General features: G+C 34.5%; 4 protein-coding genes across 8 annotated transcripts; 3 read left to right on the plus strand and 1 right to left on the minus strand.

Annotated features, from left to right (window-relative positions):
- Positions 1-1,728: 1,728 nt before the first annotated feature.
- On the plus strand, positions 1,729-4,933 carry ifc (delta4-sphingolipid-FADS-like protein ifc). Of its 2 annotated transcripts, XM_067352261.1 has the most exons (7): positions 1,736-1,975; positions 2,763-2,830; positions 2,898-2,939; positions 3,053-3,192; positions 3,299-3,512; positions 3,608-3,819; positions 3,914-4,933. In XM_067352261.1, the coding sequence occupies exons 2-7, from the start codon at positions 2,812-2,814 to the stop codon at positions 4,052-4,054; spliced, it is 768 nt and encodes a 255-aa protein (XP_067208362.1). In that variant the 5' UTR covers positions 1,736-1,975; positions 2,763-2,811; the 3' UTR covers positions 4,055-4,933. The 2 variants fall into 2 exon arrangements, with proteins under 2 accessions (XP_012218239.1, XP_067208362.1); XM_012362816.2 differs by having other exon boundaries at positions 1,729-1,975; positions 2,763-2,939.
- Positions 4,934-5,209: 276 nt separating this feature from the next.
- On the plus strand, positions 5,210-8,959 carry LOC105669883 (CCAAT/enhancer-binding protein zeta-like). Of its 3 annotated transcripts, none has more exons than XM_067352259.1 (5): positions 5,210-5,461; positions 5,587-6,743; positions 6,815-7,451; positions 7,518-7,955; positions 8,132-8,959. In XM_067352259.1, exons 2-5 carry the CDS (start codon positions 5,634-5,636, stop codon positions 8,647-8,649), a joined length of 2,703 nt encoding a protein of 900 aa, XP_067208360.1. In that variant the 5' UTR covers positions 5,210-5,461; positions 5,587-5,633; the 3' UTR covers positions 8,650-8,959. The 3 variants fall into 3 exon arrangements, with proteins under 3 accessions (XP_067208360.1, XP_067208359.1, XP_067208361.1); XM_067352258.1 differs by having other exon boundaries at positions 5,210-5,368; XM_067352260.1 differs by having other exon boundaries at positions 5,210-5,368; positions 8,135-8,959.
- A 716-nt stretch (positions 8,960-9,675) lies between these two features.
- Positions 9,676-11,599, minus strand: LOC105669723 (chromobox protein homolog 1). The gene is made up of 4 exons (XM_012362819.2): positions 11,443-11,599; positions 10,506-10,617; positions 10,173-10,413; positions 9,676-10,032 (listed from the first exon to the last, which is right to left on the minus strand). Exons 2-4 carry the CDS (start codon positions 10,599-10,601, stop codon positions 9,806-9,808), a joined length of 564 nt encoding a protein of 187 aa, XP_012218242.1. The 5' UTR covers positions 10,602-10,617; positions 11,443-11,599; the 3' UTR covers positions 9,676-9,805.
- A 424-nt stretch (positions 11,600-12,023) lies between these two features.
- Positions 12,024-17,057, plus strand: LOC105669877 (solute carrier family 12 member 9). 2 transcript variants are annotated; one of them, XM_012363070.2, is made up of 10 exons: positions 12,024-12,183; positions 12,450-12,727; positions 12,810-12,944; positions 13,327-13,664; positions 13,756-13,969; positions 14,039-14,308; positions 14,382-14,589; positions 14,672-15,460; positions 15,536-15,958; positions 16,024-17,057. In XM_012363070.2, the coding sequence occupies exons 2-10, from the start codon at positions 12,460-12,462 to the stop codon at positions 16,220-16,222; spliced, it is 2,844 nt and encodes a 947-aa protein (XP_012218493.1). In that variant the 5' UTR covers positions 12,024-12,183; positions 12,450-12,459; the 3' UTR covers positions 16,223-17,057. The 2 variants fall into 2 exon arrangements, with proteins under 2 accessions (XP_012218493.1, XP_012218494.1); XM_012363071.2 differs by lacking the exon at positions 12,024-12,183 and adding an exon at positions 12,211-12,366.
- Positions 17,058-18,084: the final 1,027 nt, after the last annotated feature.

The raw sequence follows: 18,084 nt of genomic DNA on the forward strand, positions 1-18,084 counted from the left end.
CAAAGAAATGCATGGATAAATTTTTGTAAGGACGAAGGATTTAATATAAATTTAGATTTTAGATTTTAACATTGCTCTTATGGAAATACTGCACGAGTGCAATCCCAATGAAAAACGCCATTAAAATTTGGTATTATTGTTGCAAATTATAGTTATTTTCTTTTAATTGTACATTATTTCCTAATTAAACATAACAAGTCATTCAATATTGGCGCCCTTGAGCGGCCATCTTGAGCGACCACTTTATATAGTCACTTCCGTCCGCACTTTTACGACCAAACGCTCCCTCCTGTTTCTTTTTACTCAATGTTCATTATCATCATATTTATCAACTATTTTTGTAAAGTTTTGTACACGATGCATACGTCGCTTTTGTTTTATTTTATATATTGTTCTTGCTTTTATTTCTAATTCAACATCATCATCACTATCAGATGAAAATAAAATTTCCATAAGAGCCACAAGTTGCTTTTGATGCGACATTTTTTAGAATTACGCTATATGATGTATGTAACTAGAACCCAATTTAGATCAGAACCTATTTTAGCTCAAACATGTGTTTCTAGGGAATTACGATTAACCAACCTTGAGTCGTTCAAACCCTGTATAATCAAAAACGCTATAATTCTCGACTGACCCTAATGCCGGCTCCGAACAGAATGTTCCTTAACATTTGGCTCCGCATAAAGAAGCCGGTCCCGAATGTTTGAGGATGTTTTGGATTGTTCGCCGCATCCGGTTTTGTACGGAAGCATCGACTTATTGCTTCGATCGAGTGTTGATGTATCGCACTTCAATATATCGCTGGCGGCCTTGCTGGCGCGCCTGTCGGACGACCACCGAAAAATTTTACACTACGATACAACCACGGACTAAGGAATAGAGGGACGGGCACAAACTGTACCGGGGGAACAAGATCTATAGAGAGAAGGTTATCTCAGGAAAACCGGTTGTGGGCGAGGGACGATGAAGTAAGGGGGGAGCTAGAAACAGCTTGATGGCGAGGGGCGATGAAGGAAGGGGAGAGCATGATGATCTCATCGAATAAAACGAACGGATGTTGTTTTAATAAGGAATAAAAAAACTTCGATAATTCAAGTTTGATAATGTAAATACTTGACCTACTTACAAGGAAGGTTTCAACAACCTGAATTTTTTAGATTTTTTAGAAAATTCGAATTGTCGACCCTTCCTTGTTAGATCTTGATCTTCAACTTTTCTTAAATGTATCTCGATAGATATTTAATTTAAGATACGAGATATCTTCAAGAATTTGGAAAATAATCACTTTTCATTAAATAACAATTTCGCTAGTAAAATTGATAGGAAATCTATTGCACATTTATCGCAAAGTACGTGACTGATAAGATGGTTTCAGTGTTGCGATATGGGACCGGTTGTATGCGCATGTGCGGCAATACGGCGTCAGTAGTGTCTCATACAAATTAAACAAGGCACCGTTACCCCGTTACATTAAAAATATTTCTACATTTTTTGAAATTGATTGAAATTTTTTACTTCTTGGTTTTTTAGCTGCTGGCTCCGTAGATTCCATGCTTGTAAATAAATAAATCTTACCTTATTTGTAGTCACCAGACCTTCTCATGTCAAAACGTCCCGCCATACGGTCAACACATAACATATAACGGCACTGGATCTCCATCACCGCACATGCGCAGAGCCGCACATGCGCATACAACCGGTCCCATATCGCAACACTGGATGGTTTCAGGACACCCTGTATAACAGTAAATACATAGCCAGTAACACGAGATCATTCAGTGGCTGTCATGGCTATCAGTATCTCCATGTAGTAGTGTTTCGTCTTTTGCCCGTGCCGGTTGATTCTTGCTTATAATATTATCTTTCATTCTTTCTAATCGTCGTGGAAAAATGGGCCAACGCGTATCAAGGACAGACTTTGAGTGGGTTTATACAGAAGAGCCACACGCCACACGACGCAAGATAATTTTAGGTATGACAGTTGCCAGAAGAAAATGGGATTGTTTGTTTTATTAATGTCTTAATAACCAATTGGAGAAAATGTTTAAACGTCGTCAGAGATGCTATTAAGACTCGATAATTACAAAACGATATTACCTTAAATTCAAAATCTCGTAACTTAAAAAATCGAAATTTTACAGGAGACATTAAAAACCGTTTTTAATATATTTTGATTAATTTGTCAAACTTTGAATTTAAAGTGATTTTAAGTTCTTAATAAATAAATTTTTCAGATTATTAAAAAAAAATTTGATACACAAAAAAATAAAAATACTATCATATTAACAGAAAAAGTGAAGTTGGTAAAAAATTTGAGATACAAGGATTTAAGGTATAAAAAAATAGAAAAATGAGTAAAATGGAAAGATTGTATTAGTTACTGTTATCAGTCAAGAAGCATTTATCTTAAATGTTCTGACAAACTATAGTTTGTCACGAACTTATCATGCAAAATGTTTTTACAATGTATGGAAATACCAAACGATAAAAAAGCTTATTGAACTAACACGTATAAGATCTTTAAATTACTATTATATGTAAATTAAGTAAAATTTTTATGTAAAATAAGTAAAATATTTTTAAAATAAAATTATTTTATACCACTTTTTGTATAATAATATATATTTTATAACATTTTATAAATTCTATAACAAATTATTTTCTAAGTATTATATATGACATTTAAGACAATTTTTAATCAAATATTTAAATTAATATTTTTAAAAATATTTATTAGAAATAATATTTTTTTGTTTCAGAGAAATATCCTCAAATTAAAAAGTTATTTGGATATGATCCAAATTTTAAATGGGTTGTTCTTGGAATGGTATTAGTACAGTTTTTGTCATTATTTGTTGTTAAAGATTTAAGTTATCCAAATCTCTTGTTGTTAGCGTACTTTTTTGGAGGTGTAATAAATCATTCTCTCATGCTCGGTACGTATCTTATTTTTATCTTATTTAATGTAGGAAAGCCATGTTTCATTATTCTGACATTATACCACATTATTTTTAATTCTGACATTAATTTGTTGTACATTGGCTTGCAGCAATACACGAGATAGCTCATAATCTTGCCTTTGGACATGCCAGACCTATGGCTAACCGATTGTTCGGTTTTTTTGCAAATTTACCAATAGGTATACCAGTATCTATTAGTTTTAGAAAGTATCATCTTGAGCACCATCGTGTGAGTATTGCAAGAAGTAGTAGGTCATATTTTGTTTGATTTGCACTTAGCACTGTGCTCACTATATTTTTAATTGTATTTAAAAAGTACATTTTTTTCTGTTCAGTATCAGGGAGATGAAAAATTAGATACTGATTTACCAACGTTATTAGAGGCGAAATTATTTAATACAACTTTTGGAAAGTTCTGTTGGGTATTTCTGCAGCCTCTCTTTTATGCATTTCGACCTCTTGTAACATACCCAAAAGTGCCAACAAATCTAGAATACATTAATTTATTTATACAATTGATATTTGATGGTATTATATGGTACTTTTTTGGTAAGTTTTAAAATCTCACATATAAACCAAAGTATAGATTATTAATAATATTAATTGACATAAAGTGTAACAATAAATCACTTATGTAATTACAGGTGGTAAAGTGGTATTTTATTTGCTTATTGGTTCATTTATGGCAATGGGATTGCATCCCGTGGCAGGACACTTTATATCAGAGCATTATATGTATAAAAAAGGTTTCGAGACGTACAGTTATTATGGTTCTTTGAATTTCATCACTTTCAACGTTGGATATCACAATGAGCACCATGACTTTCCTGCAGTACCTGGTTCAAGATTGCCAGAGGTATGTCCAAAATTATTACAACACTTTGACATTTATATTATATGATAAGCTTATAAATTTAGTGGTAGCTTATATTTTAATAATTTTATTTCAGGTAAAACGTATAGCTGCAGAATTTTACGACGATCTGCCACATCATAATTCATGGACTTCTGTGTTATATGACTTTGTGATGGATCCTGACATTGGACCTTATGCAAGAATGAAGAGGAGGCATCGGGGATTGGATCAATAGATTTTTGAATTTTTTTTTCCAAATATGTATTCTATGGTATTATATATACATAATTGATTCTATTGCTATGTAAACACTTGGTGAAATTGGATATTTATAGAAAGATATAATTTTAAAATATTTAACATTTAAAAATAAGAAAGATAAATGTTATCTACTGAAAAGTATGATAGCATATTGGCGTTTTCTATATTGTAATGTAGTAAAATTCACAAATTCATAGTATTAATTTAGCAAGTTGGTATCTTTTCTCAGTATATTCTCATATCTTATCAGATTATTTCAGAAAAGTTTCCATATCTCTAAATCACAGCAGTTTATACAGCAATTTTTTATTTAATATTTGAGCATTATGTCAAGGATTGGATTTATATCCGAGAGCGATTAATACTTATTTTGTAATTTATCAATATTTTTGCATTTGATTGTAAAGTCATTGTATTTAATCACTCTCAGAGCTATCCAATCCATAGTAGTTAAAAACGCTATAAATATATATATATATATCTCACAAGTGAATCTGTGATGTAAAAGTATACGCTATATACTTTTATATGATATAATGATATAATCATATGATATAATGATTTTAACATATGATATCAAAAACTCAGATTTTGCTAGAAGATTGATATATGCCATATGATATAAACTTGTGTATATTTCTTTAATGAAATGCAAAATGATATGACTAATTGTAAAATAATATTTTTTACGAAAAAAAAATCAAGGAATATTATAAATAGAACATATATAGAACCTATAGGATTATGTTAAATAATAATAATTTTCACTTTATTTTACTTCAGACTATGCCAAAGGTTTGTACACTTCCTATAATAAAAATATGAGGTATGCTGGATTACATAAAAAATATAATTTCTTTTATAATTCTTATATTCAAATTTTGTGATATTTTGTATGTATATATAGAGTTTTATTTTCATCATTCCACGTGATTATTTTTGAAATTTTAAACAAATGTAATTATTTAAAAAGACTTGTATGGTGCATAAATTTTGAAATATGGCGCGAGTGTGTTACTTGATATATAGGGTGCGTTCCACTTAACGCCCGCAACGCTCCTAGGATCATTTTATCCTTGTTTTTCATCGAAAGTTAAACGAGGATAAAATGATTCTAGGAGCGTTGCGGGCGTTAAGTGGAACGCACCCATAGTTTCCGCTTCCGGGGGTGAAAAAGATATTTTGCGCTGAAACGTGCTATTGCTGAGAGCATGTGTTCAGGTTCAGGAGAACTTTAATTGAAAATTCAGTTATTAAGATTTTTTAAATGTGTACATAAATTGATTGTGTGCGTATGGAGAACATTTAAATTTTATAACACGTTTAAGCAAAATATATTGAGTATACTAACCTTAGTATCATTATAAGTTGTGGCTTTGAGGTTAATTTTTACACAATTTTAATTATGTTGTGATTGACAACATTTACAAATATTATTTTGTGATATAAAAATATTTTATCACGAATATAAACATCTATTTCTAATAATTGTCGTTTTTATTTTAGTGTATTAGATGCTTTACTGTGACATTGAAAAAAAACGTTATTAGAAAATGAAAAGATTCAATGATATCTCCACTATTAGTGGTGAGAAAAAATGGTACAAGGAATATCCGAAGACAGAGGAACCTTGCAAACATTCTGTATCCGAAGTTGGTGTGTTACAACTAAAAGACGAAGGAAAAAAATATCTGGATGCAGAGACTGCCAGTTTTCAGTTGAAACAATCTAAGTCACATGACTCAGAGACAAAATGGTTAAAGACAGCATTGCAGCAGGGTACTTTTTCGGATAGAATAGCAGCCAACATAGTGCTGGTGCAAGATAATCCAAAATATAATTTCAGTCGTCTAATATTTCTAGTCTCTCAAGTAAAAGGGGCCAAACACAGTCAGTGTAGTTTGGTCATAACGTCTCTCAAGGAACTCTTTCTAACTGATCTGTTGCATCCAACTTTTAAGTTGTTAAAATTTGAAGAACAGGATCTAGATAAGCTTGAGGTAGGAAATGAATCAAATTCTATTGTTAAAACAAATGCTGCTAGAAATAGATTACTGGCACATTGGTACTTTGAAGATCAACTGCGTGAGCAGTATGAACGCTTTGTTTTAAGTCTGTCTGTAGTAGCCACTGATACAGTAGACATAAATCGTGAAAAAGCCATATCGGTAATGACAGATTTGTTGATGGGCAATGCTGAACAAGAACATAAGTTATTGGAGTTGATTGTGAATAAAATCGGCGATCCTACTAGCAAAATTGGATCTAAAGCTGTAGTTTGCATCAACAAGTTATTGCAAGAGCATCCGAATATGAAGCTAGTAGTTTTGCGTGAAGTTGAGAAACTATTGTTTAGAAAAAACGTGTCCCAACGTGCTCAATATTACGCTATATGTGTGTTGACACAATTTTATCTGGACAGAAACGACGACGAAATAGCTGTTACATTGGTAGAAGTGTACTTTGCGTTTTTCAAAGCATGTTTGAAAAAGGGAGAACCTGACAGCAGAATGATGGCAGCAATTCTAACGGGTGTTAATAGAACATATCCTTTCGCTAAGATAGATTCAAAGGTGCTGAGCAAACACATTGATTCTGTTTACAAAGTGGTGCATTTTGGGTCGTTTAATGTCTCTCTTAATGCACTTACCTTATTGCACCAAGTAAGTATTGTAGAATAGCGTTTATATTTACTGCATTTTTACATTATATTAACGGGCATTTGTATATTTAGATTACAGGCAAGGACGAGTCTCAAGCAAACAGATTTTATTCGACTTTTTACAAAAAGTTACTCGATCCACAAATAGGAGTAGCAAATAAACGCGCAATGTTTCTTAACTTGATATATCGAGTTCTTCGGAAAGATCAAAGCGTATTACGTCTATACGCATTTATTAAAAGAATCTTGCAAATCACACTGTGCTTCCCCGCAAATATGACATGTGCTATGCTCTATGTTGTCTCTAAAATTCTTCAAGAACGCAAAGACTTGAGGCACATCCTGCTCAAGTCACAGAAAGATGTGAATAAAATCGAGAATGTCGATTGTGAAGGAAAAGTTGAAAACGTTTGTGAAGTAAGCTCGTCAGATGCAGATGTTTCTAGAATAAAAAATAAGAATAAAGCGACGAAAAACACCATTATGTTATCGAACGTAACAATTGGCGCTGACACCGCGTCAGGATCGCAAACCGATGTGAAGGAAGAGACCGACGTAAAAGTTGAGGAGCAAAATGTGAAGTTGTATGATCCCTTTTGTCGGAATCCACTCTACGCGGGAGTAGCCAAAGGGTTGTACACCGAGCTTGCAGCATTGTCCAGACATTTCCATCCCAGTGTTGCTATATTCGCAAATCAGATAATTCAAGGTAAAAGTTTCACTTTTATATGCAGCACAATATTATTTGGCGATACTTATTAATTTTTGTTTACAGGTAAACCGATTGAGTACACGGGCGATCCGTTGGAGGATCTGACGTTGATTCGATTTTTGAATCGGTACGTCTTTAAGAACTCGAAGAAGTCAGAAGATAAGAAGGTGCAGAAGAAAAATGATCCCTTGGCAATACGCGCCGGATATACACCCAAGGGTGTACGCTCCCTTCCTGTCGATAGCGCAGCGTATCTCAACGAAAGGGAGGAGCGAATACCAGTGGACGAGTTGTTCCTTCATAAATTTTGGAAGAAAGAGAGCGAGACTAAGGACATCAAGAAAGAAGTCGATGATGAAGACATGGAGAGCGTTAACAGTGAAGAGTTCAACGATATGCTAGATCGTGTGGGCACCAACTACGATTTAGACGATTTAGACGATTTAGACAGTTTAGACAATTTAGACATTGCGACAGATATCGCGCTTGGGAAGAAAAAAGGTAAATCTGTATTCTTGTATGTAGAATTGTATAAAATATGCTTTGACTCATCTATAGGGGGAAGTAATGATTGTTTCTGTTCAAGTCTATATGATAACTTCATTGCTTTATTGCAAAAAATAATTTTTATGGTTCTAAGAACTATATACTTTAATAATTACATTTGTAACTTTCAGCAGCTAAAGTGGTTGACAAGAATAATGAAGGTAACGATGATGAATTGGGAGATGAGGATATCCCTGATGAAAATGATGAGATGCTGCAAGATTTTGACGAAGATGACGAGCTGCAAGATTTGAGCGATATTGATGTTGAAGATCTTGATGATGAGGATCTGAGCGACATGGAATTTAACGATTCCGATGACGGAGAGGCTTTAGATGATGAATTAATTTCGAATCTAAATGAGAAGTTGAAGACAAAAAGTCTAAAGACCAAACAGAATAAAAATAAGAAAGGAATAGATAATAATATATTTGTATGTGCAGAGAAGTTCGCTGAAATTCTGGAGGAGCAAAGCAAAACGAAGGAAAAACATGGATATAGTAACACTTTCAACACCAGCGACGGTGCTAGTTCCAAACAAATAGATTGGGAAACGAAACGGCACGAACGGTTGAGAGGATCGTTTGACAGAAAGAAACGGAAACCTGGTCAATCGTCCAATAAGCGTGCTAAAAGATTCAAACGATAGATATATAAACATTTTATGGACATAACTTTACATCGGTTTACAATAAGTCCTTAATAATTCTTTTTTATTCTAAGGCGATATTATGAACAATAAGAAGTAATGTACAGAACATATATACTATTATAGTTATTTATAGATTTTCATCTCTTTTTGAGCTTGTACGTCAAATCGTGTTAATCATTTATATATCTCGCCATTACATCGTCGTTGCAACAAGTTGCTTATGGTACAAATAACTAAAACAAATAGTGAAACATTGTATTTTAATGTGAACAATAATTTGTTTTAAAATATAATTTACATAAATTAATTTTTTAGTTAAACATTTTTTTTTACACAAATTTGAACTTTTGTAGATGAAAAGCAAACATGGAACATTTACATAAAAAACAAAATTCAGAAGTAAAAATAAAGTAAAGATTATTATAATATTGTCACTCTATCATAGATATATGTTAATAATATATATATATATATATATATGTTATTAATATATATCTTATTAATACAGAATTTAAAAAACCATGAAACCATAAATTTTGAAAGGTAATTCTATAATTAACGTGTCTATATTGATGCATACAGCTCAAACTGTTTTTATAACAGATATTGTCCTTAAGTATATATTTCTTAAAAATATTCTTATACTCTTAAATGGCAGAAACTCGTTAAAATTACTTTTTCCTTTTGTGTATATTAGATATTGACACCTACACGAATTACCCATTTTCCAAATTTTTTACGGAATGATGTAATAAATCAACAAATCTGTTTTTAATAAATAATGAAGTATATTATTAAAATAACTGGTGTGCTTGCAATGAAATTATTTTAATATTTAACAGAATTACAATAAAGGAAAATAGGAGGGAAAAATAGGTTCTTCGGATAGATCCGAGAGTTAGTTGCTCAGGATCAATATATATGTACCAAGTTTCTGCTAATTCGGTTATAAACTTTCGAAGTCATGAAAAACCGTTTAAATCTATATTTATTTGCAATGTACGTAAAAAAATGTTAAATCTATGTTAATTTGCAATGTGCAACGACGACAGATAAGTTTTTTCGGGTTGTTCATTCTTTTTTTTTTGTCAATACGCCGCTAAATGCGACATATTCTAAAACGTGCGGTGTACGCATATCGAAAGGCTGAACGCTACTCCGGATCGGGTTTTGTGGAGTTTTCCTCATCATGAGCAGGGCTATGCCATGTCAGTCGTTCTTCATAAAATTTGATTACAATCTGTGGACATTTTTCATTTGCTATGCGCGCAGGAACCAGATCCGCGTCATCTGTTCCTTTCCATTTCATCAAGAACATCAATTCGCCGCTGGAGTCTGTTGCGCCGATAATGCGCTCTGGCTCCAAATTTCTATCAAATCCTGTAAAGTAAAGTGCACGTTCCTAAATACATTCAAACAATCAAAGTAAATACGTTACAATTTTTTTTTTTAAATTAAAAAGAGGAAAGTTAGATGAAAAAAAGGAGAATATAAAAATTTTCGATGCTTCCCTCCTTTACCTTCCGCCTTCTTGTCTTCCACTATTGATTTTTTCTTATTACCCTGAGTGGGCGTTGGTGTGCTGGTATTTCTTCGTTTTTTCTGTTCCTTTTCTTCATGACGTTTCCCAGATGCAGCTGCTTCCTTCTTTTTTCGTTGTTCTTCAAATTGTGCGATCAAATCTGGACAATCTAGATTCTCCTCCGGCTCCCAAGTATTGTCATCATTCGAATACCCTTTCCATTTGAGAAAATATTCTACCTACAATTCGGAATAATTTATTTAGAATTTATAAAGAAACTTAATAATCAATAATTATAAAATATTTATATAGGCTATAAAACTTAATATACCTTTCCCTTCACAACTCTTCTATCTAAAACTTTCTCCACACTAAATTCTTCTTCTGCTTCATTGTCTGTTGTGGTAGCCTCCTTAGTTTTGCTCATTATGATTTGTTAGATCCTATAATAAATATGAAAATCAAATCAGTTTTGTTATAAATCTTTAGTCTTAGTAAAGGTCAGAAGGATAATTGTTTTAAGATAGCAATGGAAATATAAAATATTAAAATAGAATGACAAAAATTCTGAATTAAAGCAAGTACAATAGGCTTTTTTAAATGATTGCACATGATGTTTGACATCTCAATACATTTGAATTGGAGCCTTGGCAGAATGACTGACTTAACAATTTAATACAAAAAAATAAATATTTTTTATCTCTAAAGTCATAAGTTGTGATATTCCTATGTTGCTTGTCATCTTTATGTGAACTACCCTTCGAATAACTGATATTTCTTTCAGTATCAACTCCAGCGAATAAAAATCATTGGCTTAATATACAGGTGTTTATTTCTTGCAAACTGATCTAAGACTCAAGACTTAAGACACGAAACAGTTATTGTGCGTTATTAAGTCATAAAATATTGTCTAAAACTGATAAGTCAGTCAATCTGCAGAGGTAAAATAAAGATTCAGAAAAAAAATAAAATTCAAAATTTGTATCGGCAATAGTGCTCATTCACACTCACGATTCTCATCTACGGAATATATTATTTAGGTAAGCAAGAAATCCATGCAAAACTTCCATGTAGTAAGAGAAATTTCGCGTGAGTACGAAATTGCTATGAAATTGACAATGAATTGTCGGTATTCGGTGCAAAATGGCGTCGAGCGTGTCGGTGGCGGCGGTAACGCGTTCGCCGGTATTCTCGTGCTAATATTCGCCGTATTCGATGGTGCCTACACATTTATCCACGTGCTCACAATAACAGCGTCCAAAACTCACCTGAAATATTATAACGGTATCCAAACAACCCTACTTTTCTGTTTCTTCAATCTCACAATAGCACGCACAGCGTTCTGTTTCTGGCGCGTTCGCTTCGTCGTGGTCTCGCGTGATCTCGTGCGTTGCCGCGAAAAATGCAAGGTCAACCAACTTTCCGGTGTGGAAGATTCTATATAAAAGAAAGTGTTTACATCGAAAACAAAGTTGAAATATTTTTATTACATAACTGCAGATAATATCAAACGTGACTGCAATTTTATTATTAAAAAAGGAAAAAAAATTCTGAATGTATAACAAGAAAATATTAAATATGTTTTTTATATGTAAATTTTTTTATATTTTAATTATACGCAAATCTGCATTATGAGAGACTATTAAGTGATGAAGATTCTTTAATGTAGATGACAGAGCGTTATTTTTGGAATTAAGATTTTTGTTTAATATAAATTTGCACAAATATATAGCTGTGCCAAAGGGAATTTTTCCATCACAATTTATTATATTTGTTAACCTGATTTCACATTGGTACAGTAGATTGTACTTCTTAAAATAATGATTTATCGATGACAAAGATGAGCGTTTCTTATTGGTTTTTTTTGACGCGAGTTTATTAACCTCAAATCGAGGACCTAGTCCTTAGTCTGACGTTAGTGTTGATGTTCGGTGTGTGACATCATAATCGTATGACTAATTCTGTTATATACTCTTTTATATTTTCTTATGCGCACAAGTGAAATATAAGTAAGTGATAGATCGAAGAAGATCGAAGACTCTTGAAGATTTTTAAAAAATTATTTTATATCTATTTACATATAGTTAATTGTAAATTTAAATCCGTGTCTGTTTGACGCCTACTTGACACAATCAGTTGCGTCGTTGATAAAAACTGCAACGTGTACATTTAGTCAAACTATTTAATCGAAGGCATAATCTTTACTATTTACTGTTTATTCAAATCTGTTGAGTTTATTCAAGCTTATTTTAACACGTTGAATTTGTTTATTTAGCAATTTCAAGATGATAGCATCGGAAATTGGCTCCACCAATGCTGAATCTGTGCAAATCAGGGTCACAAGTGAAAAAGCTCCGTTGATTCATGGCAGGGGTGTGTTTCAACGATTAAGTAATATCTTTAAGATCGGAAGGCCGGCACATTCCGAGGGAGATGGCTATGTTGAATTTGGTAGTCTCGGTGTGGACAGCACTCGTACATTGGGAACCTTTGCTGGTGTATTCAGCCCGGTTACATTGTCTATGTTTAGTGCCTTAGTTTTTATACGAATGGGTGAGCAGTAATTCATAAAGTTTAATGATTAAGAATATACGGAAATATATCTGCAATATTTATTAATTGTCAATTTTTACAGGATATATTGTGGGCAATGCAGGATTACTCGTGACTCTAGCTCAGTTCATCATAGCATATGGCATTTTGCTGTTCACAGTTGCATCTGTCTGTGCTATATCGACAAATGGTGCTGTAGAAGGTGGTGGTGCTTACTGTATCCTTATAAATAGCAGCAACTTTATATTATTTTTACTAAAATTTATTTTATATATTTTCTACGTATTTTTCTATATTTAATATGTGTTCAATTTTATTTATATATTTTATATATATTTATATATAATTCTGTGTCATTTATGTTTTATACATTCTATTTATCTAATAGAGTTAAACTGTGTCGGCTTATCCGTTTTAGATAGCTTATCAGTGAATTGATTCACTTTATCTTTTGAATAATTGATACTATGTTGTATAATAATTGAGAGAGAAAAGGATTCATTTCTGTATTAAATCTATAAAAAATGTTTCAATTATCAGCAATCAGGGTGTAAAATTTTATAAAAATATTCAGAATGTTTTCCTTAGTCCATGTACAGTTATGATCAGTCGTACATTAGGGCCTGAATTCGGCGGCTCCATCGGCACTCTCTTTTTCATGGCCAATGTAGTAAGCAGTGCACTTTGTATCTCTGGATGCGCCGAGGGCTTGGTTGAGAATTTTGGTCCATCCGGTTACTTGAGTGGGAAAGCTGGACTCATACCGGACGGTCGATGGTGGAGATTTTTATATTGTTCTATATTAAACACCGCCAATCTTGTGGTATGTCTTATCGGAGCTGCAATGTTCGCGAAAACCAGTGTCGCGATCCTGGCGGTCGTCTGCATCTGTTTGGGTAGCGTTTTTATCAGTTTTTTAACACAAGGCGCAATGGAGGTAAATAATTGTATAGCACATTTAAAAATATATTTAATATATCTAATATCTTATTCGCTTAAACTATAATTAATGAATATTACACTTTCAGATACCGATTCCAGATGCAAATACGTTGGTGCAAAATGCAACGTACCACGTAAACGGAAGTTACACGGGTCTTCTGTCTTCTACACTTTCCAGCAATCTTTATTCAAATTACAGCGCCGATTATTCCAGCGGAGGAACTTTGACAGATTTTGCGAGCGTTTTTGGTGTATTGTTCAGCGGTGTGACTGGAATAATGGCCGGAGCCAATATGAGCGGTAAATAAAAATTTTTTTTTTTCATATTCAACATAGCTTATATTTACTTACTACGCAATGATTAAACAGGTGAACTGAAAAATCCTGGTAGAAATATTCCGCGAGGGACATTATCCGCAGTGGTATTCACCTTTATATGCTACATTCTGCTGTCTGTGTTCACGGCAGCTACCACCACTCGATTTTTACTGCAAAACAACTTTATATACATGATGCCAATCAATCTTTGGCCACCGTTTGTCGCCGTCGGCATTCTCACAGCAACTTTCAGCGCTGGTTTAAGCAATTTGATAGGTTCCAGTCGAGTACTGGAGGCATTGGCCAAAGATAACGTATTTGGTAAGTAATTTCAGTGGCAGAGTTTTATAATTAAAATATAAAAGTTAATATTGTCATATATTTTCTCGTCTAGGCTCCGGATTGAATTTTATAATACAAGGTACGTGGCGTGGCAATCCGATAGCAGCGGTGTTAACTTCATGGACTTTGGTCCAGATAATCTTACTCATCGGCTCGCTGAATGCTATTGCTCAGATTAATTCAGTGCTATTCCTCTTGAGTTACCTCGCCACCAATCTTGCGTGTCTTGGACTGGAACTCGCTAGTGCACCAAACTTCAGGTATTTTACTTAAAAATACATCTATCGAATTCTATTAATCATGTGATTATAATTTGTTACAAAATGTCTAAATTTCTTTCAGACCAACATTTAATTACTTCACATGGCACACGGCGACTATAGGTCTTCTTGGAACGCTAATAATGATGTTCGTAATCAACAGTATTTACGCTTCCAGCAGTATAATACTGTGCTTGATTTTGATTATCGTGCTGCATTTATTCTCGCCGAGTAAGAACGCGCCGTGGGGCAGCATTTCTCAGGCGTTGATATTCCACCAAGTCAGAAAGTACTTGCTGATGTTGGACTCGCGCAAGGATCACGTCAAATTCTGGCGTCCGCAGATGCTGTTAATGGTCGCATCCCCGCGCTCCGCCTGCCCCCTCATCGATTTCGTGAATGACTTGAAGAAAGGAGGACTTTACGTCGTCGGGCATGTGAAGGTTGGCGAATTCACGGGTCAGAGCAGCGATCCTACGATAGAGGAATATCCGCATTGGCTGAGCTTGGTTGATCACTTGAGAGTCAAAGCGTTTGTCGAACTGACCGTAACAAAAACGGTGCGCGAGGGCATGCAGCATTTAATCAGAATATCCGGAATGGGCGCGATGAAGCCGAACACGATCGTCCTCGGCTTTTACGATGAAGAAACGCCGCGGAACTTTTTCCTGGATTCTCAGTACGCGACGACGATGTTCGAAAATGTCACGACGCCTCCGAATAATACCGTATTTCCTCTGAGACAGGCGACGGGTGAGAAAAATCTGGACCCGGTGCAATACGTTGGCATGTGCTCGGATGTTCTGCGAATGAAGAAGAATTTGTGTCTGTGCAGAAACTTCCATTTGTTGAACAAAGCGCAGTTAACGAAGTAAGTGAACATTTGCTATCGAAAAAAGCATTTTTGTAACTGTTATTGCGTAGCGTAATGTACGTCTGCTTCTAGAAATTCAAATTTGAAGTACATCGATGTGTGGCCCGTCAACTTCTTCCAACCGACCGATCAAGATCCGTTTGACACAACGTCGCTGTTTATGCTTCAACTCGCGTGCATCATCAATATGGTGCCAAGCTGGAAGAATTTACATCTTCGAGTGTTCCATTGCGAAACCGGAGATAGCAGCGAAAGCATGAGTATCTCGGACTCCCACAATTCGATCAGCGAATATCCAAGAATCTCGAACGAGCACAGAATTCGCAAATCCTTAAATTTGCTGAGAATCTCCGCATCGATTAAGAAGATCCCGGAATGGGCAGAGCAAATTCGTGGACTGCAGGGCAGATCGTTGCTCGAGCCGAAAAGTCAATACGAATCAAGTTCAGAATCCAATAACGCTTTGAGTAACATGTCGCGAGCTTATGTATTGGGGTAAGCATTGATTGCTAATCTTTGACTGCGATTTTGTCACATTTCTCATCGATTTCGTTTTTCAGCGTCAATCAACTGATAAGGCATTATTCCTCTCAAACCGCGACGACGTTCATCTATCTTCCCGCGCCGCCAGTTTCCAACACTTGGGACGAGGACGACATGTATCAACAGTACTTGCAGTTGCTGACGGAATTAACTGTGGACTTACCACCGACAGTTTTAGTTCATGGTGTTAGCGCCGTCACATCAACCACTTTATAACAAAGCGTACGAGTAGATGTGGAAAAGTTTAATATTCTTGATTGATAGAAAGAGAAGCAAATTTTTGATTATTATATGTACGAGTGTTATAACTTGAGTTAGGATGTTAACACATTCGCCGCTAAGCGTATTTTTAGTTGATTTTCCGTTACTTGGATTCTTTTATATCCAAGAAGACCAATGAATAATTATTTGCAATATTTTAATAGATATAAATATTAATTTGTTTGCAATACATTTTATTCATTATGCTTTTCTACTATTATTAAACATAGGCATATACTTGCAAATGTAATTGCATAGAAGATTCAGTGCTGGCGGTGAATGTGTTAATTTGAGACAGCTATCATTGTATTGAATGCACAGAGAATCCAGGATAACTAATTTATTTTATTTCTATTGTTAATATTTAATTTGCTAATTTTAACAATTGTAATAGTATCATAGCATCGCGATATGGCAATATGGGTATGCAATATAAATATCAGCTTTAGATCAGTAGAACAAGCTTTATCACGTCCAAACAAAAGTTTAATACTATAAGCACTGAAATTTATTACTGTGATAACAAATGTATTGTATAAGAGATTCTCCAAAAAAACGAATATTTTTTAAAAGTGACGACTAGAATGGTCCTAAAACTGTGTAAATACATCTTAATATATTTCATACTATTTCTCTATCGTCCTTTTATATCAAATTTATTGTATACATAATTATCATAAGTATTTAGTAATAATTCCAAACATATTAATCGAAGTAAGGAAACATTTTTATTAAAATTATTACTAGAATATAAGTATCTATTAAAAATCCACTGTGATCAAAAAATTAATCCAACAGTTTAAAAATCATTCTTTCCCCGCTTAAGCAATCTTTAGTACAATCTTCGACGTATAGTCTATGCGAAAAACTCTTTTCTGGTGTCCGAAGTTAACCGCGGAGCTCACATGCACGTGGCTTATGCATGCGTACGGTATTTCCCTCACTCGTGCTGCTTGCTGCTTGCATTTCAAATCATTAGGTTTGTTCTTCATTGCTGAACTTTCTGCACTACTGTACACTAGTGACACCGAAGCGTTCTCTATGGCCAGAGAGAAGCTTGAGAGACGCCACGGCCAGGTTTTACGTGATCCGCCAAAGCGATACGCCACCTGTGAACCTAAAATGTGGACATTGGAACTACGTAGCCATGTGCACAATTTTTGGTTTCGTTCCATGCTATGTCCACGAAGGATCGATAATACAGAGTAATGTGCACATTGATGTATAACAGCGCTCGGAATTAAGCCGAGAGCACAAGCTTTTACATAAAGCATAACGCATAAGCATAAGGAAATTGATTGGTCTATATATAAGCATAAGCAAATGCATAAGGAAATGGACCAATCAATTTCTTTATGCTTATGCGTTATGCTTTATGCAAAAGTCTGTGCTCCGGCCATTAGTTGCACATTTCGGGTCAATTCAAGAGACGACGCCTCCTGTTCCCCCACTACCGCCCGGCCGCTGGCGGTCGAGCCGCCGATAGCTCTGGCGCAGGAGCGTTTTATATAAGAAATAGGCTCGGTTGTTGAGGCACCTCTCAAAAAATAGTAATATTTTCTTTGCTACATAAATAATGTTTATTTTCATTAATAATTAAATATATATATATTATGTATTATTGAAAATAAACATTATTTATGTAGTGAAGAAAATGTTACGATTTCCTGAGAGATGCCTAAACAATCCAGCCTATTTCTAATATAAAACGCTCCTGAACCAGAGCTATCGGCGGCTCGACCGCCAGCGGCCGGGCGGTAATGGGGGGACAGGAGGCGTCGTCTCCAGAATCGGTCCGAAATGTGCAACCACGGACT

The sequence above is a fragment of the Linepithema humile genome, chromosome 3 (genome assembly GCF_040581485.1).
Source record: "Linepithema humile isolate Giens D197 chromosome 3, Lhum_UNIL_v1.0, whole genome shotgun sequence".
NCBI lineage: Eukaryota > Metazoa > Arthropoda > Insecta > Hymenoptera > Formicidae > Linepithema > Linepithema humile.